We start from the raw sequence: 25829 nt of genomic DNA, 5'->3' as shown, positions 1-25829 counted from the left end.
TCCAGCGTTGCTGCAAGCTATGGTGTAGGTTGCAGATGCAGCTTGGATCTGGTTTGCATCTGGTTGGTTGTGGTGTAGGACAGCAGCTGCAGCTCCGATTAGACCCCTAGCCCAGGAACTTCCATATGCTGCAGATGCAGCCTTAAAAAGAGAAAAAAAAAAAAAAAAAAAAAGATATCTAGAACCATAAACTAAAATTATAGAGAGGCAGAGTTCAGCTAAACAGGGAAAACTATCTTAATACTTAGGCCCTTCCTAACTGCTATGATTTACAAAATGACTTACAAAACCCTTCCTTTGTACCAGTAGGGTACAGTAGGGTTCAGTTTTATTTTCATTTCTTTCTTTTCTTCCTTCCTTTCTTTCTTTGGGGGGAGGGGCTCACCTACAGTGTGCAGGAGTTCCCAGGCCAGGGATCGAACCTGCACCACAGCAGCTACAACACCAGGTCCTTAACCTGCTGAGCCACCAGGGAACTCCCATGAGTACAGTTTTGACACACATTATGTGGACTATCTCACATATATGAGTGCTAACAGTAATTAAAAATCTGCCAACAGAGGATGAATGTCAGCAACTGCACAGGGAAAAAAAAAAAAATATATATATATATATATATATATATATATTAGGTGGTTTGACCAGAGAGTCCTAAAAGCCATTTAAGTTCTCAGGTTATCTTATCTCATGGGGCTGTTCCTAAACATTAGCTAGTAGCATGATGGCAATAGAGGGGTAATAAGTATGATACAGAATGACAGAAAAAGAGAGACCATCTGAATGGAAATGAATCTTGGGAAGACTTCCTGGTTCTAACTATCCTTTATTCTGAGATCTTTGTCTTCTTCCTTTGGTAGTCAGAGAGGGAATATTAAAATGCCCTTGCTTTTAAAAAATTGTAATGATCATCAGACAAGAGTTTATTAGAAGTTTTCTTTGTAATACCCCTTACTTTGCAAATTAAATGTTGTTAAACTTAGAAAAAGCTAAGTAAAATGTGACTTTCTTAATAGCAATAATTTGAATCATTAAAAGTTGTACATAACTATATAATCAGTTTTATAGAAGGTTTGTAACCCCTCTGAAATTAAATATGTATTTTCAACATTCTTAAATATTACCAAAACACTTGCAGTATTTTCTGGTGCAAAGGTTAGTAGTTTTATGATGGTTTTTTATTTTTTATTTATTTATTTTTTTGGCTACACCTCAGCATATGAGTTCCTGGGTCAGGACCAGATTCAAGCCAGTTGCAACCCACACTGTAGCTGTGGCAATGCCTGATCCTTCAACCCACTGTGCTGGGCCAGAGACTGAACCTGTGTCCTGGAGCTACAAAGATGCTGCCAATCTTTTTGTGCCACAGTGGGAACTCCTATGAGAGTTTTTTTTAAATCTCTGAAAAGGATGACTACTTTTGGACAACTGTAAGTTGTTTTGGTTCATTAAAAAGTCATACTTGAAAAAAATCTTTTAGAAGATTTGGCTTGTTATTTATGATATCAGTGGACTTAACTTTTAAAATACATTAATTAAACAGTCATAATTTGTTATGAAATAGCACGAATTACCAGTGAAAAGCAATTTCTGTATTGGAATGAAGCTAGAAAGGTTCAAAAGGGGGAGTGGAATGTTTTGCTTTATTGATAAGGGATGCATGGTTGAAAAAGGGAAAACACCTAATTGCAACAAAAAAGACTGATGCCTCAGCTAAAGCCTATCACAGTGGACATTCTATACTCCAGCCCATTTATTTTAAAGGTACTTATATTGTAGGCATCTAAGGTGGTTGAATTATTTGACATTTATTTCTTTTAGATTACATTTACAGTTTGAGTAACATAAAAACAATATATGTCAAATCCATTTTAAAAAATAAAGAATTTTACATATCAGGAACAGAGAAGATCTATATCTTTGACACAATCTTCACTACTATGAACACTGAACACATTACTTGACACCTCTGGCCTTAAGATGCTGATCACCTAACAGTGGAGACACCATCACTGAGCTTTCAGAACTGAGAGGTTTGGAGTTCCCGTCGTGGCGCAGTGGTTAACGAATCCGACTAGGAACCATGAGGTTGCGGGTTCGGTCCCTGCCCTTGCTCAGTGGGTTGGCGATCCGGCGTTGCCGTGAGCTGTGGTGTAGGTTGCAGACGCGGCTCGGATCCCGCGTTGCTGCGGCTCTGGCGTAGGCCGGTGGCTACAGCTCCGATTCAACCCCTAGCCTGGGAACCTCCATATGCCACGGGAGCGGCCCAAGAAATAGCAACAACAACAACAACAAAAAAAGACAAAAGACCAAAAAAAAAAAAAAGAACTGAGAGGTTTGATTGATAAAATATACGAAAAAGCACCCAGGCAACTTGTATATGTCATAAGCATTCAATAAGGTCAACTTTATTCCTTCTAAGATATTCTAAAAACCTCAGTTGCACTTAAGGTTTGGGCAGCCTGTTAATGAAGGCTTTAGAGATGGCTGGGGTTAACACCTTTACACAGATACCTTTTGTGGAATTGTTAATGCAGGTGGGTCTGTGATGCTTCTCCGAGAAACATTAATAGTGCTCATTCTGGGAGTGTGATCCAAAGACATCCACATAGAACCAAGATACCACTGAGTACCTACTGTAACAACATGTACACTGTGCAGAAGGAATACAATGGAACACAAGATACTATCTGTTTCCAAGACTCTACTGACTCTTCAGGCATTTAATTTTTTAACAAATGCATTTCCACTTTTTAAAACTGTCTTCAAATAAATATCAATATGCATAAGTTTTTATAATGGTTCAATAATCTCCACTCTAAAAGAAAATGACAGTATTTATAAATGGCTGCATTCATCAATGGACTTTACTACCAGGAACAGAACTGAGACTGCTCCTCTGATAAAATTAAATACATCCCAGACAGGAAATGCTTCTAAGTAAATTTGCCTGGAAAATAATTAGATAAAGAAGATTGTCTCAATATAGAAAATATTTTAGAAGCCACAGCAATTTTAAATGTTCTCTTGGAAAAGAATTCAGCCACCCAGTATGACCATATGAGCTTAAGATGATACAGTCAATCTTCCTTCTCATAAGTGAATGAATAAACAGAGCATACACCACACATCCAGTGTCTCCCTCTCTCAAAAGCTCTAAAAAGGCAAACAGTATTTTACCTATTCATGTTTTAGGTGCGCTTTGAAATTTTCAATGACTGGTATGCTGATATTTTTAAAAGGACAACACTAGAATATTTAATTATATGTATCAGACAATCACAATTGTCAGAATTGCTCACAACTGGCCAGATGAATCATATTCATGGAAGGTCACATCTCCTGATTGTGCCATAAAGTAGCAGTTCACAGTATTTACACACAACCATACATCTATAATGAAATACTACACAGAGTAAGAAGCATTCACTTATTATTCTACACTGGACCCCCAAGACAAAGCGAGACAGGACAGGAAACAAGAAATCAGGCATGACCTTCAGAAGATGTCTTGGTTAGTTCAACAGTGTGGTAGACATAAGCAAAATGTACTGTGCATCACATGAAATGCTAACTACAGACGGCCTTGCAGCAAATGTATAACAAAATCTATTTTTCTTGATGGCTTGTGTTTTATAAGTAACACATGGTATTTGCAATAAAGGTAAAAATGAATCAGGGAAGGAAATGAGATAGCTATTTAAAGTGGAGAGTTTTCTAAGTGAGAAATAGGCAGGAAATCTATAGTGACCACTAACCCCATACAATATTCATGTGGACAGGTCAGCCTTTAACAGGGCAAACCCATCACCTCAGAGCTGGGAGCAGGACAGCAGTTCTGGTCCATTTCCAAGCAGCTCCACCCTTTCAGAGATGCTGCTGCCATCACTGACTAATTAAAAACACTGAATATCAGAGCAGAATCATGAGGAGTAACCACACTGAGTGATGACAAAGGAAACTAAGCACTAGTGTCCTTTGTTTTTTTTTTGGTCATGCCTGCGTCATGTGGAAGTTCCCAGGCCAGGGATCAAACCCGAGCCACAGCAGTGACAATGCTGAGTTCTTAACACTAGGCCATCAGGGAATTCCTGTCACTAGTGCCTTAACATAAACAGAATAAATGGAAAAGACTGGCGGCAGCATATTTATTTAGACAAAAAGAAAGGAGACGCCAGTTTAAAAAAAAAAAAAAAAAAAAAAACCTCCAAGTCGAGGGTAGCAGAGATAAAATTCTGTCTTTGAAAAATGGTAAGAAGGGGAGCCTGCTGTGGCTCAATGGTAATTAACCTGATGAGTATCTGTGAGGATGTGGGTTTGATCCCTGACCCTGCTCAGTGGGTTAAGGATCCAGGTGTTGCCATGAGCCATGGTGTAGGTCGCAGATACGGCTAGGATCCCATGTTACTGTGGCTATGGTGCAGGCCAGCAGCTGTAGCTCCAATTCGACCCCTAGCCTGGGAACTTCCATATGCCAAAACATGTGGCCCTAAAAAAAAAGAAAAATAGTAAGAAGGTTTGAGAAGTTTTAAATACATTGCTAGATATTACTTTGCTGTATTAAACTGAAAAAATTTCTAATAGATTAGACTATCCTGAACATTTAAGTATTAATTGCCCACAGGAGGCTGCAGAAACTACTCATGGTGATGGTCTTTCTCTGAGGGTGTGGGGATGGGTGGGGACACCAAAACCTAGTCTTTTTGGTATTAGTATAAAACCAAAACCTCATTTGTAAGGGTTATCTAACAGACACTTTACAGTTACGATTATATCATCCTTTCATACCAGGCAAATTTTTGCATTAAAAATTTTTTAATTTTCTAATTTCACACAATGGCTCATAATTATCTTAATAGGGAAGGAGAACTGAAGAACTTTCGGGGGGGGGGGGTACTTCAAAAATAAAATTCCCCCGTGGCGTGGGTTTGATTCCCGGCCCAGGAACTTCTACATGTCAAGGCTCGGCCAAAAAAATAAATAAATAAATTCCTAAAGAGAAAAATGCTCTAAATGAGAAATATTAAATATATTAAGTAAAAATATATATTTTTAAAGATTACTATAGGAGTTTCCTGGTGGACTAACAGTTAAGGATTTGGCATTATCATTCCTGTGGTGCAGATTCAGTCCCTGGCCTGGGAACTTCCACATGCTGAGGGGTGTGGCCAATAAATAAATAAATAAAGATTACTACAAAATGGATTGTTGGTAACCATCCCACATAATTAATATATTTAAAACATAACTATTTAATGCAAAGCAAATTTTTTAATTCTGATTCCATCCCAAGTTAGTTTGGGACCTTTCCATTTTCTCCTAGTATCTCTAAGGGAATGAAGCAGCAAGAAGGAAAAGGAAGTCCAGGGAAGAATCACACAGGTCGGGGCCAGCCTTGCAGGCTGCAAGCTCAGCCATCTCAAGGGCCCTGCGCTCAGAAGGGCCTAGCACTTGGTTTTACCATGGAACACTATTTTTCTACGAAAGAATAAATAATTGACACACTGTGGTTCCTCAGACTTGGTTATTGGCAGATATTTTCTTGAAAATGAACACAGCGAGCTTGTCATTTCAAGGAAAACAGCTGATAGCACTTTGCCAAGGATGAAATTTTAGCTTTCCAGTAATAATTAGATTTGGAGAAAACTTATATCCAGCACCATAAGACTGACAGCGTCACAATAATTAAGGCCTTCTTTTCATGAGACTGGTAGTAATATTCACAAATGTGATTTTTTTTTTGATATTGCATAAGGTGCCAAAATTTGGAAGACCTAAATTCAATGCCCAGTGCATGATGATATAAAATCGAGCATGAGTAGAAAGACCCACTTAATGTGTAAGTAAGACCTGTAGGTTTTCATAAAAGAAAATTTTATTTTATTTTATTTTATTTATTTATTTTTTGTCTTTTTGCTATTTCTTGGGCTGCTCCCACGGCATGTGGAGATTCCCAGGCCAGGGGTCTAATCGGAGCTGTAGCCATCGGCCTACACCAGAGCCACAGCAACTCGGGATCCAAGCCACGTCTGCAACCTACACCACAGCTCACGGCAACGCCGGATCGTTAATCCACTGAGCAAGGGCAGGGACCGAACCCGCAACCTCATGGTTCCTAGTCGGGTTCGTTAACCACTGTGCCACGACGGGAACTCCATAAAAGAAAATTTTAAAAAGTTCAGTCAGCAGGTTATATTCCTCACTACAAGTGAATCTTTCAGGAACTACCACTTGTCAAATTGTGGTGTAATGTATGAATAAGATAATCTAAATAAGCTGTTGCAAGAGTTTCCCCATTTCCAGCTCTGTGTGAGGCCAAACTTTCTTCATATACTTTGCCTGCTTCAACCAGAAGAGCACATCACAATAGACTGAATTCGAAGGAGAGATGAGAAACCAGCTGCCTTATTAGGGCCAAACATTAAACATATTCGCAAAACTATAAAACACCACTACTCTTCTTACATTTTCTTTTCTTTTTTTTTTTTTTTCTTTTTCAGCCACCCCAAAACATATGCAGCTTCCGGGCCAAGGATAAGATCTGAGTCACAGATGCAACTTACATGCTGCAGCTGTGGCAACAATGGATCCTTAACCCACTGGCCTAGGGAATGAACCTGTGTCCCAGAGCTGTACAAATACCACTGATCCCACTTTGCTACAGCGGGAACTCCAAAAACTGTTTTTGTTTTGTAAAATAGTTATTTTTCACATAACACAAAAAAACTTCTGTTAATGTACAATGGGTTTATTATTTTTAATTAACCAAGGAATACATATTTTTAAGTTTCTCGGTTTCAATTTCTAATAAGCCAAATAATGACATAGATATTTCACCTAAACAAAAGCTGCTGGAGCCCTCAAAAAGTTTTAGGAGTATAAAGCAGTCCTGAGATGGACAAAAAGTGGGACAGCTGCTGCTCTGAGAGGTGAACTAGAAAATAAGAAGCCTCTTAGCTCTTTTTAAAAATCCAGTCATCAGCTATCCTTGGATTCCTTTAAGACAAAACTCTGTAAGAGAGCACCTCAGCTGAATCTTTGAAAAACTCAGTTGGCTTGCAGGATGGCTAACTGCTGGTACCCTTCTGGTCCTACCACAGTTAGTACCGAGGTTAGCAAACTTTCCTACTGAGGAGAAAACAAGACCAAAGCTGTCGGAGTTCCCACTGTGGCACAATGGGATCTGCAGTGTCTTTGCAGTACCAGGATATAGGTTTGATCCTTAGCTTGGCATAGAGGGTTAAAGGGTCTGGCATTGCTGCAGTGGTGGCATAAGTGGCCACTAGGATCTGATCCCTGGCCCAGGAACTCCATATGTTGCAGGGCGGCCAAAAAAGGGAAAAAAAGAAAAAGAAAAGAAAAAGATGGGCACTGTCAAGCACTCATTAATAACACCATTGACAAGGGCAATAACATCAAGAATATCGCCAAGGCCCAAGTATTCTCTGCATCACAGTTGAGATGTGCTTTTTTCATAAATTAACACACAGCAAAATGATCCTTTTTTTCTAAAAACGTTTCCTGAGTATTTCAAAATTCCCAATGATTTAAACAGCTTTTTGAGGAGTTCCTGTTGTGTCTCATCATGTTAAGTACCCAACATAGTGTCCATGAGGATGTGGGTTCGATCCGTGGCCTCTCTGTGGGTTAAGGATCTGGTGTTACGACAAGCTTTGGTGTAGGTTGCAGATTCGGCTTGGATCCAGTGTTGCCACGGCTGTGGGGCAGGTCTCAGGTGCAGCTCCAATTCAATCCCTAGCCCAGGAACTTTCATATGCTGCAGGAGCGGCCCTAAAAAGCAAAAGAAAAAAAATACAGTTTTTTGAAAGTTCAGTTGAAATTTGTAGAAAGAAATGGATAGAAAGTAGAAATACGTTAATAATTAGTGGAAAGGAAATGCTACAACTTATTGCCACCACTTCTATCACTCCTAAAAGTCTACGGATTGTACCAAAGCCACTGGTGACCAATTATCAGTACTATCCTGCTATCCTCACAGACATTGAATAGAAAGCAAGACACCTGAATACTTCCTTTTTCACCTTCAAATCCTTCCTTTTGGAATTATTCCACCGTTTATTCCAAGTAGCAACTTGTGTTTCAGATCTGGCCCACTCTGTGGTCACATCATTTCTCCTCTAGGCTAGCAATTCTAAATCCCATACCACATCCAATACCACCAGTATTCCACTCAAAAGAGAAGACGACCTAGGAAAAAATAAAAGGCTACTGACCCACACTAAGCCTATAAGAAATCTCTCTAATATAAACGATTGCTCAGGAAGCCTATTTTTTTCTAGTAAATTTTAATTATTTTTTTCCAAAATATCTTAAAGTTATTTCTCAGCCTATGTGTAATTTAAACAATCACAAAGGCTGCAAGGTACACCTGTGAACTGAGTACCTTCAAGTCAGTCACTATCTCTGATATTCTTTACATTACTGAACTATACACTTAATGGTTAAGATGATAAATTTACATGTTTTTTAATAAAAAAAAGAAACACCAAATTATGCACTTTAAATAGGTGAACTGTATGTGAATTGTAACTCAATAAGCTGTTATTTTTTTAATGTGTAAATTCATTCCTAATTAATTTTTTTAAAGAAGGGAGAAAATTTACTTGTGAGATATGGATAATGACTGATTTTATGAGAGACTATAAGGAGGAACATTTATACACATAAATATGTACACAATATAGTAGTATAGCATCTTAAAATTAATATGAAACATTAAAATCTTCATTTCACAAGTGATGTAAACTTAACATTCATACATTGAATAACATGCTAGAGTTTCTTCCAGAGGCCAGTCAACAATATCTTTTAGCTGATAGAAAGGTGTTTTAACATAGGATGCAAAATCAAAGGAGAATACCCAATCACCTAATATTTCAAATAGTACAAACAGACAACTTAGAACTGATAACTTAATTGTAAAAGGTCGATTCTGCACTTATAAGAAGTAGATCTGAATATCAAAGTAGATTTTTTCCAAAGAAAAGAGACATTTTTCAAATCAGCATATTAGCACTGCAAAATCTCCTAAGAAAGAAAGAATCACATAAATGAAACAGCTGAAGATGAAAGGATCTTTGCTGTTGAGACTAAAAGTTAAATTTTAGCCAAGTGTATTTAAAACATGTGCAGGCACAGAGAGCCACCAGTGTTCACAATTAGAGGCAGGACAAAGTGGCAGTGATCTTTCTGACAAATAAACTACTTGAAATATTGCATGACTTGCTACACAACACCCTTATTACTTTCAATTTCCAAGTGCAACCAAAAGATGGGTCCAATTATGACATCAATACAAGCTTTCTTTCAGAATGGAATGAAAGAACAGTAAATCCCAGCAGCCACGGGAGTTCTGCAGCAGCGATGATGTAATATATAAAAATAGACATCCTCTAACAGAAGCTGAAACTTGTGTAAACAGCACACAGCACACTACTCTCAACTGCCTTGCATGAATCTGCAATGCACGCTCTTAATAGCAAGAAATAAATCATTTTTTACACTATCTCCTGATTTACATTTCAATTTCTAAACATACTCTCCATAGTGTAATTTTTCAATCTGTATATATTAAATCAACATAAATACCTGATTATAACTGCAAGAAAGAGAAACAGTCCCCCCAAAGCAAGGAGATAGAGACCACTGCAGCAGCTTTCACATGCTGCATTTTGCCAGAAATGGCAGCACGTGTGGCTCAGGGCTGTTCCGGCCACCTATTGTTCAAAGACCTTTCCAGGGAGCTTCCTGCAGGATTTTACAGTGCAACATGATCTAGGTGAAGAGGGGCCAGTAAACCTGCTGATAATAAGCATGACAAGCAAAGGATACTTTTGACACTTCTCTTTAAAAGACTCTGATGTAAATATAAAACAGCAGGCATGCATACCACAAAAACATATTGGTATTTATCAAAATGTGTGGAGTTTTTTGCATCTAATGACCGTAAGAGTCTAACCATATCTCTGTTTTCCATTCTTTACTCCTCAATTCTGTTTTCACGTCTCTACTGGGCTTTCCTCTATTAAAGATTTTCCCCTGAGCCAGGAAACTAAGGCCATTTGAGGAGCCACACCCAATTCCTCAAGATGCTGTGTTTCTGAGCCTCCATACTACCTGGATTTTCCTCTGCTTTAGCTGCCCATTTATTTATCTGTTCTGTGCGAGACCATAAGGTCAATGAGGGCAGCTTCTGTCTGCTTGTAGACCTTTATAGCCAAGGAGTCTGGCACATACCTGACATAAGATAGGCACTCAATAAATATTCACTAAATGAATAAAATATGTAAATGAAAATACTAATTGAACTTTCCTATGAGATAAGAAATGGAATACACAAATTTTCTGAAATTCCATTCTATTATAATTCAGAGGCACTGATGACAATATTGAAGACAAAGGTTTTAAGATTCAATTAAACAAATGCTTGATGAAAGATAAAAATGAAGAATAAAAATATTCCAGTAATTAAATTCCCCATATTTGAATAATTTCTGTATATGCATATAAACAGATTTTAAATATCATATGAATAAATTAGTCAAGTGGGATATGATAGGAACTGATTGTTACAAGTTAAAATTCTAAGACCTTAATATTCATTGATATATTATACAAAACACATGTTCTTACTGTTAAGTAGCAAATATTGGGCCAAACTAGGAAGACCTCAGTAAAAAATTAAATAATCAGTGCCAAAGCAAAGCCATGATATGAGGGAAAATACTGCCTATTTCTAATGCAAGAACAATAGCCTAAGTCATTAAGTCTAATGTCAAATAAATATGTATAATCACACAAACACTGCAATTTTCTCATGTTTCAATACCTAAATTTTTTTTGAAATTAACTAAAACCTACCAAGAAGTTCTTAACTGAAGACAAAACCAACTTAAATCCATCACCTTAAAAAAATCTATATCAGATATAAAACTTTGGAATGATTAGGTAACCATTAGAAGAAACAGACTGCTCTTAATTATAAAGAATAACGTTATGGAAAATGGGACTCGTTTTCATAAGCCTCATACGTGAATCAATATTATGTTGGCACTACCCATTAAAGATTTTGTCTTTTTTTTTTTTTTTTTAAAGGGCCACACCTGCAGCATATGGAGGAGCCCAGGCAAGGGATCAAATCAGAGCTATAGCTGCAAGCCTACACCACAGCCACAACAATGCCAGATCCTTTAACCTAATGAACAAGGCCAGGGATCGAACCCTCATCCTCATGGATACCAGTCAGGTTCTTAACTCACTGAGCCACTACAGAAACTTCCACAGATATGTTATCACTGACTACAATAAAAAATTAATCCCATAATGTTTGGTATTATTACATTGTATTCAACTTAGATTACATTAATTTTATGAGGTATTTTTATTACTTTTGTATACCTATACCAAGAACTTTAAGACTAACCTACTGAAAAATTCAATACATAAAATTATTAAACAGTGTTGAACTGTACATTCCCAATGTAGAAAAGTAGGACTAACAGAATGTGTGGGAGTTATCTTTTTACATGGCTGATAGTTTTTTGTAATTTCAAAAATTTTGTACTGAATGAAACTTTGTAAATATGTTTTCTTTTATACTGTGTTGGAATCCTCCTAATTCAAGTTTGTATAAAGTAAAGCCATGTTTGGAGGGGCAAGCAGAAGTGGGAGCGGAAAGTCAATCACAACCTCAAAGTGTGCAGAGCATTTTAGTTATGCAACTAGCCCAGGAAGGCTGCAAACTTAGGAGATGTTAGTTGCTACATACAAACTAAAGAGTTTAGATGGGACATGTTTTTCGTTTAGTCCTCAGTCTAATATCTCTGCATAATTGTTGCTCTTTCCAAATTAGGAATACAGCAGAGTTGGGTTTTGTGGGGTTTTTAAAAATTTTTGATTAACAACCACAAAGGAATAAAAGATAACACAACAGGTATGTTCCAGCTTCCATCACTTCAGTCATGTGAAAATTAAGAAAGTCCTTCCTCCATTTAAGTCCTAATATCCCTCCTCTCATTTCGTATTATGGATTTCAGACTTCACTACCCACCCAAACTTTCAGGGTAAATTAACCATTAGCGCAAAGAGGGCCTGTAATTAGAGGTAAAATAAACAGTGCCCCCCAACCTATTCTTGAACCTGTTGACAAGGTAAAACCTGTCCCAAGTCCCAAGTCAGACCAAGATTGACCCCACATCTTCCAGCCTTTGCCTGGAACCTTATCTCAGCCTATCTCTCTCCCACCTTTACCCACTGGAAGACTGAGGATTTGTGTTGCACCCTATTTTCTGGCAGTTTTAAATACAGCCTCAACCTCCACTCATCAAAATGTAAGAAAATGCTAATGAAAGTAATCTCTAATCCGGCCTTCTCACTGCATTTTAAAATGCTTATTCTCTGCAGACCTTGCACACTTGCCTTGAACAGTGACCTAAAAACCCTCTACATGTACTATGTGAGTATTTTGTGTGTATGGAGAAAATTATTAGAATCTGTTTTAAACTGCTGCAACATGTCTGATTTTAAAAAGTGTACATTAGGTATACATCATAACTCAGTGCACACTTTGAATTCAATTCCTAGCTCTACATGGGAATTAGAGTAACTGAATTTCTCATATTAAAAAAAGAGGAGAATTAATAACACAATGATGTATCTTTTAAAACATTAAAGTCATATATTTTTAAATATACATTTACCAAATAAAAGTGCAAAACATTGGTGCACTTTTTAAAAACTTGATATAATTTTGATAAACTATCGACATTTTTTACATCAAAAAATTAGCAGTGCTTCTAAAATACAATACAGCAATCATGTCACCTGTGGCATTTTGATATGTGCTTTCTTATACAGACCATAAAGTAACTCCTTCATTTTAATTTGAAAAATCATACAAATATTTCGTGCTTTCAGGCGAGGTTACTTTAATAGCCAAAGATGATATACTGATGGTAGAATTCCTCTAATGTGAATTAAATTATTCATGATCTTTTTCTTGGGCAACAAGAAAATGCAGCCATAAAATTTCGCTAGTTACTTAACCAATTAGTTTCCAGAGATAAGTCAGGTTTTTTTTCCCTCCTTGACTCCAAATTCTCTGGTAATCCCCAATTTGACCCCAAATTTCAAATGAGTAATATGGAAAATTGCAAATTAGTCACATATTGGCATGACAGAAATAAGCAAAGATATCACCAATTATCAGCTAAAATACAGAATGAAATAAAAGCATGAAATCTGGCTAAAAACGCACAGATATGAAAATACAAGGGGATATTGCATGCTTACTTCCTTTTTGACTCAGCCTTTATTCTATCCTACTAAAATTTTACCAGGGGTCTCCCAAAACACTCTCACGTTGGGATTTCTGCAATTTAAAGCTTTCATCTATAGCCTTGACGATGTAAATTTCTAATGAATTGCCCCAAAACTTTCACGCAAGTAGCAATTAAGCTTCCACCAGGTCCATCTGCCTGTCTTTCTCTCTTCCTTGCTTTGTTTGCAAAGCTGGTGAGTTAAGACCAGAGTTTCTCTCATTCTTAAAAATAAGTACACTGCACCTTCATTTCAGAGAAAGTGGGCCATTTACCCCTAGGTCTGCACAAATAAGGCAGCCTGTCCCAACACCTAAACCACTGAGAGGTTCAAAGTTGTAGGATACTTTACTCAATCAGTGCAAAATACAACAGAATAAGACCAAGCAAAACACATCAATATTATAAACTCATTAGTGACAATGCAAATTCACACATAAACTGAGGTTAGTATCGGGAGACCACACGCAAATTACAATACCTGAGATTTAGTGCATTCCTTTGAGCCAGAATGAAATGAGTGCCATAGAGGAGGAAAGGAAAAGATGAACATTATCAGACATGCTATAGTACATCTGCCAAAATGAAGATAATGTTAAAGTTAGGTTAAGAATGACCATATAGAACTGGCAACATGTATGATGTCCTCTACATACTTTAGCCATGCACCTGAAATGCACCTGCAACCATTTGACATCACCGGTGACATATGATCATACACCTTGTAAATAACACCCTCCCCACACCTTACTAGGGTTCTTGCAAAAGGAATGATTCTGTTCATAATAAGTAAATCTGATTTAGGGCTAATGCGGAATAATGATTTTTTTCACTTAATTCTTTTCATCCTGTGGTACCAGAAATACAAAGCAAAATGTTTTTGTTTTCCTATTAAAATCATGTATATTGCTAAAATAATAATTATATAGGTGCAATTAAAATACAATTTGCACAAAAAGATGGGATCCAATACATTCAATTATGACTATGGTGTTGCCCATTTGAATTTATTTAGTAGCGTTAATACCAATATGTCACATATTAGTAAACTGGTACCTTGGTTTATCAGTAAGCATGTCACATGTTAGTAAACTGGTACCTTGATTATCAGAGATCCAATACATTCAATTATGACTATTGTGTTGCCCATCTGAACTTACTTAGTAGCATTAATAGCACATGTCACATATTAGTAAACTGGTATCTTGATTTATCAGTAAGTTAAATTTTTCTCCCTAGTACTGAATTTTGCCTTATAAAATATTAACCCAGTAAGAATTTTTTTAAACACTAAAAATAAAAGAAAAAAGAATTTTTTACATTTTTAAAAACTACACATTTTTAAAAAAAATCAAATCAAAAGCAGGAGTCATGTAAGAGAAGTGAGTGAAATATTCCACAAAGGGAGAAAACATGAGGATAGGAGAGAGATAATCTACTAATGTTGTGAATACTCTTTCTGCTTTACAATCATTTTTCCAAAGCAGATTCTCTACTAAGTAAATAAGCAGCAAGTGTGGGAGCCCCCTACCTTAAGTGGGACCAATAGGACTATAAAGTCAGACCAATTAACTTTACCACTAAATTTTTAGTGACCCACACTTGCCACTTATTAGTAGAGAATCTGATTTGGAAAAATGATTGTAAAAGCAGAAAGAGTATTCACAACATTAGTAGATTGTACAATGAATGTGTACAACTATTTTTAAGCCATAGTTCCTTCATCATGCTACAGCAACACTAAAAATACTACCTTCTTTTATAGACAGTGGTAACAAAAAATCTTTCATAGGTTTAAAAAAAAAATACCAAGTCTCTCCAACAGGCAAACAAAACTGGCTTTATGATGAGGGAAAAAAAAAAAAAAAAAACAAAAAACCTCTTTTCAAAGGAGCTCAATGAAATAATTCAGCTATAAAATTCATGTTAAGTAAAAATCGTGCATAGGCAGTAAAAGGAGTAGGCAGAGAGCTGGTGGTCAAAACGGCTTAAATGTCCAAATACAAAGAGCTCTCAGAGACAAGACATGTAGAAATGCGGGGCTAAATATATCACTGAAAGTTACCAAGTCCATGATTTTAAGTCTATTTACATTTTCCCATGCACTTTATATGTATACTTATTTGCAAAAAGGAAGAAGAGGATCAGTCAGAAAAACACATGAGAGTTGTAAAACAGTCATCAATGACCTGTTGTTATTTTTTCCTATTTTAAAATTAAATTCACAAAGGAGTATTCGCTTGATGACATTGTAAGTAGAGTTAAACCATCTTTGTTTGACCTTATGATGACATAGGTAAGGATTCCAGTGACCGTCTTGTTGAAAACAGAAATCGTTGTATCTATTTGCCACTCTTTGGGATGGGCCAGTAGGAGAAATGTGCAGAGCAGCTGCACGGGGAGAAAGAAGTAAGAAAAACAAGACTCCCAAACTGACTCCACTGGGGTCTTGCACACATCACTCAGCATCTGTGTCTGGTACTATATTAAAAGGTAGTTTATGAACCTAATGTTTATAAAATAAATAACAGTCAAGTGGGTGAGAACAGTGAAGAGGATCTCTGAACCCACTAGAAATGCTTCAGACCATATTTACATTGGAATTTAAAGAAGTGTCATTTCAAATTCTGCTCTCACCTCATAGTATTATGAACAAATATTCTCAGATAATATTCTCACAATGGTATGATAATCTATGAACAGAATATGTAACTTTTATATATCTACCTTTTGAATTAAAAACCAGTATGATACCAGTCACTGGGAATGGGGGGGGAGGGCGGCAAAATTTTACGTTTAAGAACCTAAAAATATCCCCAGTCACAAGTGTACTGATCATAAAGCAGATCTTTAGAGAGCATTGTAAGAAATAAAAAGGCTAAACAATGTCTTTTGATATTTCAATGCTCCTTAAAACTATGCGCATTATGTATGTTTCCAGAAAAATCTGCACTTTGGGTAAGAATAACATAGAAAAGAATCATTCATCAAAAATAGAAAAGTTAACTGTCTTTTCACAAAACTTCCAACAAAAAAACTAAAAATAGAACAAAATATTATCCTTCTACAACTTACCGTATGATAGCCTCTAGGCAGCGGTGGTTTGCCTACAGGGTAAGGATCCACAGTGTCAATAATTGTTTGTCTTTCACCTTTCTGGTTGATTTTTCTAAATCTCCTTCGAGACTGTCGATGAGAAGCTTGACGCTGAAAATATTCTTCATTTTCATCCATATAGTCTACCTAAAAAAAAAAAAAAAACCAAAATTTCATTTCCTCAAACATACCATCATTCCGAATCAAGATTAGCAGCAGAATAAAACTTACAGAGAGTCCAGATTCATTCATTTTGCAGAGGCATTTGTACACAACCTAGCTTGACAGACTTTAAGAGTTTCTGAACTTCTCTGGAACTAACTGGTTTTGAGTAACTTTTCTTTCATAAAGAGGCATTTTCAGTTCCACTTAGGACAATATGGGTAACTCTTGAATTTCCTGTCGTTTCAAAGGGAAGGATATTTTCAGTAGTCTTTGTACTGATTTATTAGTGAAAAGATCTCACAGGATACATCACCACGCATTATGAAAGCAACTGCCCCATTGTCTTAACTAAAGCACAGACACTCAGATGGAGTAAATCTGTTTTGTTTTGTTTTGTTTTTTAAAAAAAAAAAACCCAAATCCCAAATGACTCAAACATGAATACTAGCCGAATGATTTTGGTGGATTACCTAAGAGTTTCTCTTCCTACTTTCATTCTATGGATTCAGTTTCTTTATTTTATAAATAGTAGTTTCAAAAAGTAATTTCCTCATTTGAAACATTTAGAAAGTGATGAATGGACTAACAATAAAAGTTACGTTCGGTTAATCCTCACCATTCCTACGTAATGAAAATGAGATTGCTCAAAGAGAGGCATATTTAGATTCTAAGACTGCTTTCACACTGGCAAACATAGTATAATATGGGCCAGCATAAAATCCTCAAGGAATTTTTTTTTTTAATTTTTTGACTACTGATTCACTTTATTGTTTTTTGTTTGTTTTTGTCTTTTTGCCATTTCTTGGGCCACTCCCGCGGCATATGGGAGGTTCCCAGGTTAGGGGTCTAATTGGAGCTGTAGCTGCCAGCCTACACCAGAGCCACAGCAATGCGGGATCCGAGCCGCGTCTGCAACCTACACCACAGCTCACGGCAACACCAGATCGATCCTTAACCCACTGAGCAAGGGCAGGGATCGAACCCACAACCTCATGGTTCCCAGTCGGATTCCTTAACCAATGCGCCACGACGGGAACTCCCCTCAAGGAATTTTGAAGCATTAAAAATGAGAAACACAAAATAGCAGTGACAAAAACCAAGACCTCAGGGAAATATCTAAAAGGCTCCTCAAGACTTGTGGCTGGAAAGTCCAATGTCTCTGCCTACATTTTTCCAATCCTAAATCTTTACTCACACCTCTCCACTTTCTCACTTGAGTCAATTTTGAGAAATTTTACCAAAAGTTTTCACTAGCTTTGATGAGGAAGTTCCCATTTCTCAAAAATTCCTCTCCAATCTGGGGAAAAAACCTACCACTCCTCTGAAAATAAGACATAGTCACTGACCCAATAATTTTGAATAAAAAGCTTCCACCATCATCTATTTTAGGCCATGGTTTATTCACCAAGTTTCCCTTCCCAGAGGCTGGGTGGGAAATAATATGCATATCAACTCAACTGACTGTCTCTACTGGGCACTCCCTCCAATCTTATCTCTGTGGCTGGTTTTTCTTTTTTACATCGTATAATTTAAAAGCTTTGCCCCCCAAAAAAAAATTAGCGAATGGATTTCATACTAATTCAACTGGAAATTTTCTTCCTATAGTTGCCTGGTGTTGATTTTCTTAAAGGGATATATACTGCCCTACCTTAAAATCACTTTTATATAAGAATGTGACAGGATTTGTTTTAAAAGCATCAATAAAATAACTATGTTGCTAAAATTAATTTTAATGTTATATTTTTTGCATATGTTTTATTCCAATATATTTTCTAAATCACACAATTCAGTTTAAAAGAGAGATAAAAATCTCCAGTGTTTAACCACCGTAAGAATCAACCAGATTTCTTTCAATCAGTTAAAGGAAGGGAAGTGATTTCCTTGTGTTAATTACTGCCTGACTACATATCACTGTGACTCATTTAAAGCACCTCACTCATTCCAGTCAATTTGTGAAGAGCTGAAATCCTGCACTTCCAAGATTCCCCTCAAATTTCAATTAAATGGCATTATCATAGATTGGTTTATAAAATTCAAGCACTGAACATTTAGGTACTTGCCCCTTTAAACATTTTTTCTTCATTCAACTGAATCCTGTGAAAAATTATAGTATTGTGACTATGAACTCAAACTCAAAAAGTTATGGAATAAATATTTCTAAAGTTATAAAATACATCAGACACTATTAGTAGTAGTTATTTCATATCTTTTCTAGGGGAAAAAAATGTCTTCTCAGAAGTATTCTTACCACAATCATTTCAGAAGGCTCTAAAACAATGCATTCACAGCCACGCCTAAAGCTTCCTGCAGAACGCTTGCCAAAACTAGAAAGAAAAAAAAAAGTATTAAGAAACATACATGGTGAATTTAGGCTAACCCTGCAGATGAATAAAAATAAAAAACAAAACAACTACAGAAAATGTACATTGAAGAAAGAGAAACTATCTCAAACTATTATTTACACAAAATGACAAGGAATCACTCAAATTCTTAAATGTCAGACTTTTTTTTCTGGAAAATTCCAATATCATGCTTTTGAATGCATAACAAGTAATGAAGAATTACAATGAATGTGTTCTGTGTTAGGCTGTTTAAAATCACTCCAAGTTGGGTGAAGATTTAGAATATTCTGAGATAGGAATTGAGCCAATGGCAAACTACGAAAATAACCAAAGAAAGGATAAAACACAAATAATTTTCTTCTATAACCTAACTTGCTTATGTTAAACATGTCTTTCACCTAAAAATATATTTATTTTTCTAAATATTCAAATCAACTTACTCTAAATAGTTTTCGGGGAAAGATAGTCAATGCAGGACATTTAGCTAGAAAGTGATGTTAAGTGGACATGTATTCGCAAAGCCCCTTTCCTCTGAAAACCCACATGGTCAACTCTGTCGGGGCCCCTTTGTCCTACCTGTGGAAGTTTCCTCCTAACAGGAGAGCAGACTTGGTCTCTCTGACATAGCTCCAGGCCAACTATAGCTAAGTAGTCATGACTTGTTCTACTGACTTACCACCTACTCCAGCCATTCACTATGCCCCAAATCCTTCCTTCCCGCCAGGCAACTTTTCAGTAGCCATTTTTAATAACCTCTCATGGAGAAAAAAATTAGGGGAAAAAAAAAAAACTTTTCCAAAGAACCGTTTGATCAAGCATTTTTTCCCAAGTCAATCAGACATTCGAGTGATGCCTATGGAGATTGTTTTTCCTTTCATAAGGCTCTTTGAGTCGCAGTAGTGCACAATGTCTCACACGTTAGAACCAACTTCAGGTATGTAAGATGAAAAAAACAGAAAAGTCAACATTCTCAACTATATATCAATATCTGACCTCCAGCAAACCAACCATCTGCACATTCTAAACTGTATGCATTGACAAGGGTAGCAGCTTAGACCAGGCCATCACTTAGATCATCTCCTGCTCCCAAATTCTTCTTCTATGAAAGTCAAAAAGAACCACACTTGGAGTATCTGAAAAATCCTGTAAAAACTCATATATTCGTTTATACATATATCTTCTCACAAGCATACATATTAAGGTGCTTTTTTCTTTCTGCTCTTTTTTTCTTTTTTTGCTGCCCCACAGCATATGGAATCCCCAGGCCTTGGATCAGATCAGGACCACAGTTGCGACCTACACCACAGCTGCAGTAATGCAGGATCCTTCAACTCATTGTGCCAGGCTGGGGATAGAGTCTGCATACTTCATGCTTCAGAGATACCACTGATCCCATTGCACCACAGCGAGAACTCTTTAAAGTGCTTTTTTCTTTTTGATGGAAAAACATTTGCCAAGAAAAATACAACAATCCTATTTCTTTGTCACATTATTTTCACATGCAATTAAAATGACCTAACTTTAAATATTATTTTTCTTTTTAGTTTACAATTAAGTACCACTAAAATTAGAGAAAATCTCCCACACACATATAAAGTGTGCTTTTGGTTTCTGAAACTACCTCACTGCGATTTTATTTTTTATAAAGCTTAAAATTTAATGATACACTATAAAGAAATAATCTCAGTGTATTAGGAAAACACATAGCAAGCAGGTTTCATGCCATCACTGCACATTTAATCCTGTTATAGGACTAGGTAAAAACATACACTGTATGTTTAAGGGTTACTACTAAATAAAGTAATATTAAAATCTAAAGAAAGTCATGTGACTCTAAGTTTTTTGTATATTTATTTAATTATAGAATGAGATAACTTTTACAAACATTATGATCAAGTGGTTTTCCTTTTCTAAAATTTCATGTAGAAAAAAAATCAAATGTTTTAATGCATACAATGTTCATATAACACTTTTTTTTTTTTTTTGCTATTTCTTGGGCCGCTCCCACGGCATATGGAGGTTCCCAGGCTAGGGGTCGAATCGGAGCTGCAGCCACCGGCCTACGCCAGGGCCACAGCAACGCAGGATCCGAGCCACATCTGCAACCTCCACCATAGCTCACAGCAACGCCGGATTGTTAACCCACTAAGCAAGGGCAGGGACCGAACCCGCAACCTCATGGTTCCTAGTCGGATTCGTTAACCACTGCGCCACGACGGGAACTCTCATATAACACTTAATAAAAAATTAAAACCTGCAAGAACTGAATTGCTTACAAATTTCAGCAACAAAAGGAGTAACGGCCATGTGAATAAACTATATGGCATTTATATATTTTACTCCTAATTCTTGCACCAACTACTCTCTACTTCAGAATTAAGGCCGTAAATTCTCTCACCAATTAGCCATTCGTTCAACAGAAATTTATGGCTAAGAAGGTTTTCGCATATTTAATAGCACTAACATTATCACTTTAGGGATGAAAAGTCTGCACTCCCTAAGATGTGCTACAAAAAAAAATCTCAGTTTTCTATGAAACGAGCTGCACTAGAATTTCAAGAAACTCTCTTTGAAGCCACAAAAGACTCAAGTTCCACTGACCGTCACAAAGATGTGAATCACAAGAGAAATAACAGACGCTCATCAGATGAAATCTTTGACTACATTGAAGAGAAAAGGCAAAGAGGGGTGAGCCGAAGCAAAGGTCATGAATGCACCTGCTGGGCCTAATGACAAGGCCTCTTGGCTGGGCCACAGAGGAGACTTACTCTTAGGCTACAAACCAGAGGCCACAAGGTAGAAAGGGACAGGGAATAATGAAAAAATGTCAACCAAAAATTCATTAAGTCAGCAAAAACACATTTTCTTCCCCTTTTTTTCTTTTTATGGCCACACCCACAGCATATGGAAGTTCCCAGGCCAGGGGTCAAATCAGAGCTGCAACTGCTGGCCTATGCCACAGCCACAGCAATGTCTGATCCGAGTGGCAAGCTTGATCCAAGAGGCATCTGCATCCTACACCATAGCTTGAGGCAATGCCAGATCCTTAACCCACTGAGTGAGGCCAGGGATTAAACCTGCATCCTCACAACACTATGTCAGATTCTTAACCCACTGAGCCACAACAGGAACCCCCTACATTTGCTTCTGACTATCCAATTCTTTGAAACAATAAATACATAAATAAAAGTAAACATCATTATTTACTAAGTTTTCAAAAACCTTTGACCAGATTCTATATAAATAAACAATTTTAAAAGTATAGTCCTGGAAAATTTAAGTATAGACATAAAAAAGGAAACAGGATAGAGACGTATAGGAGATAAGATCCCCCACAGGCAATATTAAGATCAATTTTTAAAAAAATATTTCAGATGATTTAGTAGAAAGAAATAGAGAAAAATCTTCAAGTTTGCAGTGACACAGAGATGTTTAGGCAGTAAGGCCCAAAACAAAGCCAATAAAAATAAAGTATAAGACATTTTATAAAGTGTGTAAAAAAAGCCTTGAGGACTCAATCTGCACAAAGAAATATTCTGTGAAAAGTGATCAAGTGCATAGAGTATGTGATATGATTTGATATTCAACAACAAAGGGTTCCCATGTTTTTAAAAGTGAAATGAAAATCAAGTCTTTCAAGGCCCTATCACAGTAAATTGCTAACATAATAAACAACAAATAATAAACAAAAGATACACCTCAAAAGGATGGACACACTAGAAAGACATGAAAGATGAAAACAACTATATATAACCTCATAGAAAACCACATAAATCTATCATAGAGCACTGGAAAACTCTCTAAGGGGAAAAACACAGAGCTAAAAAGTTTCCAACCAAAAAACTGAGGGAATCCAAAGGGCTTTCTGTAAAACCAGAGGCAAAAATTAAAAGAACCCTCCATTCAGCCTTATTAATAGCAGCTGAAAGTTGGTATCACTTAACTTTCTAAAAATCATGATTTAAGAAAATTTAGAAATGATACAGATTAAAGAAGAACTTGGTTAACTTTAAAGCACACAGTAATCTGTAGATTCAAAGCACTCCCTATCAAAAACCCCTCCAAAATGTCTTTTGCAGAAATGGAAAAACCGATCTTCCCATTCGTATAGAATTTAGCCAAAACGATCTTAGGGGGTGGGGGTGGGGAAGTCAGAGGACTCATGCTTTTAATTTCAAAACCTTGCTACAAAGCTATATTAATCAAACCAGTGTGGTATCAGCATACGGACAGACATATACAGACCAGTGAAATAAAACTGAGAACCCAGAAATAAACCCACATTTATTGCTAACTGAATTTTGACAAAGGTGTCAAGTTCACCCAATGAGAGAACAATCTCTAGAAAATGTGCTAAGACAACTAATTCCACATGAAAAAGAATGAAGTTGGACCCCCTACCTCTCGCTATCTACAAAAATTAACAAAATATATTGCTGACTAAATAAATAAGCCAAAACCATAAAATTCTTAGGAAAAAAAAAACAAAAAACAAACAAACAAAAAACCCAGGGATAATTCTTCATTATCTTGGATTTGATGATGGACCCAGATATGACACCAAAAGCACAAGCAACAAAAGGAAAAGTAAACTGAACTTAAATTTAAAACTTAAAATAAATTTAAAACTTTGGTGCATCAAAGGACACTATCAACAAACTGAAATGACAGTCTACAGAATAGGAGAAAATATTTGGAAATCAAATGTCTCAGAGGGGTTTGATATCCAGGATACATAAGGAACTAAAAACTCAACAACAAAAAGACAACCCCCCCCAGGGAATTCCCACTGTGGCTCAACAGAAACAAATCAGACTAGCATCCATGAGGATGTGGGTTTGATCCCTGGCCTTGCTCAGTGCATTGGGGATCTGTCATTGTCATGAGCTGTGGTATAGGTCACAGATGCAGCTCAGATCCCAAGTTGCTATGGCTGTGGTGTAGGCTGGCAGCTACAGCTCTGATTTGACCCCTATCCTGGGAACCTCCATATGGGGAAGGTGTGGGCCTAAAAAGCCAAAAAAAAAAAAAAAAGAAGTGTTAAAAAGGATCGAGAGAACTTGGAACCCTTATATTTTGCTGAAGGGAACTTAAAATGGTGCTGTCATTATGGGAAACAGTTTGGCACTTCCTCAAAAAGTTAAACATAGAAGTAATATAGGACCAGTGATTCCACTCCTGGATCCATACACAAAAGTATTGAAAACCTGGACCCAAATATACTTGTATACCAGTGTTCACTGCAGTATTATCTGCAATAGCCAAAAGATGCAAACACAAGTGTCCATCAAGAGATGAATGGATAAACAAAATGTGATACGTTCAATGGAATATTATTCAGCTATAGAAAGGACTGACATTCTGATATGTGCTATAACATGGATGAGCCCTGAAAGCATTATGCTATGTGCAATAGCCAATCACAAAATGACAAATACTGTAAGATCCCACTTAATGAAATACCTAGAACAGGCAAATTCACAAAGACAGAAAGCAGATCTGGGGTTTCCAGGGGTTAGTGTAATGACTAATGGTCACAAGGTCTCTGTCTGGAGCTATGGGACATAAGTGTTGGAAGCAGGTAGTGGTAATGGTTGCACAACAGTGTCACTGTTATTAATAACATTGAATCATACACTTTAAATGGTTTAAACTGTATACTTTATGTTACATAAACACACATATGCATATCCAAAACTTTTAAAAAGTATTATTACAGAACCTTATCAAGAGGATTTTTGTTTGTTTTAATGGCTTTGAGTTTTTTGACCAAATTACGGACTTGAATAATAAAAAGTAATAACTCCACTTTAATCAAACCACAGCCAACCTTAGGGACGAAGGAAGAGTTAAGTTTGATGACTGAACTCTACCACTGGTTAACTTGGAACCAATCTCTTTTCTACACTCAATTTAGCAATGAAGTGACAGAGGTCATCAGTGAAAAGAACTGGAAAGTTATGAAAAGATGTTAAAAAATGTTAATGAAATATTTTAAATCTGTTTTGAAGAGTCAATTATACCTACATTTCCTTTACTCAGCATTATCCCATTTTTATTCCTAGCCATAAATTAGAGGCTCCCCCTCCCTGACCCTCACCTCCACCTCCACATATATATGGAGAGAGAGATGCACACACGTACAATCTGCTTCCTATTCCTCTTCCAAATCTCACTGGACAGACACTACAGAATCCATATAAACTGTGTAATCAATATAGAGTTTACAGGAAACTCACTAAATATAGCCCCTGACCTGAAATAGTTTGCATTCTATGGAAGATGAGGATACAGGAAGTTGTGATAACAGGCAAAATAGTAAGCACCAGGAGTTTAATAAAAAGAATATCATATTTGCTTCCCACAAGGCATCTCAAAAACAAAATGACTTTTTTGAATGTCAAAGCTGGGAAAAAACCTAGAAAATCATATAGTGCAGGTCTCTTGGCATTTTTTTCTTCAGCTTCACACCTGAAAGCATGCCATAGTTCGATGTGCTATGTCAAAGGTCCTCAAACATTTCTATTTAGTGATTATATGTATTACTACCATCCTACTCTTCCCCTGAGAACGGTCCCTTCAGTTCAATTTTCATTTCGTAACTGGAGGGCAGGTTCAATGAGATGTCAGGAGCCACCATCAGACTCCACAACACGGGGTTCTGAGATCCTACAGTGGCCTCACTGTGTCTCTTTCTTCCCTCTATAGCCCTTTTCCACAATCAGTAACATAAAACTCCAGCCACCGGTCAGCTTGACACGTATGAAGAGCAATTCCCAGTGCTCTGCAGGAACGCTGCTCTCGTGCACAATTACCCACAAAGCACAAACCCAATGACAGGAGGAGAGCAGAGCTTTGCTGAGAGCTGGATTCGCAGAGGCTGGCTAGGCTC

General features: G+C 36.8%; 1 protein-coding gene across 13 annotated transcripts in view; it reads right to left on the bottom strand.

The window, feature by feature from the left end:
- RAPGEF2 (Rap guanine nucleotide exchange factor 2) overlaps positions 1-25829 on the bottom strand; it is a 256095-nt gene that overhangs the window by 102137 nt on the left and 128129 nt on the right. For 7 of the 13 annotated variants that reach the window (XM_084972184.1, XM_084972181.1, XM_084972182.1 and 4 more), the window contains 2 exons: positions 18844-18919; positions 16410-16577 (listed from right to left, as the gene is read on the bottom strand). In XM_084972184.1, coding sequence (XP_084828310.1) covers positions 16410-16577; positions 18844-18919 — 244 coding nt within the window. Of the gene's footprint in view, positions 1-13815; positions 13834-16409; positions 16578-18843; positions 18920-25829 lie in introns of all 13 variants that reach the window. The other 6 variants (XM_084972195.1, XM_084972196.1, XM_084972179.1 and 3 more) reach the window with 1 other exon arrangement.

The sequence above is a fragment of the Sus scrofa genome, chromosome 8 (assembly GCF_054392235.1).
Source record: "Sus scrofa isolate SSC_HxYL_T2T_F1_AM1 chromosome 8, Sscrofa_HxYL_maternal_Yorkshire_Landrace_v2.0, whole genome shotgun sequence".
In the NCBI taxonomy this organism is placed as follows: Eukaryota; Metazoa; Chordata; class Mammalia; order Artiodactyla; family Suidae; genus Sus; species Sus scrofa.
Note: the sequence above shows the minus strand (reverse complement) of the source record. Positions and strands in the feature narration are given on the sequence as shown.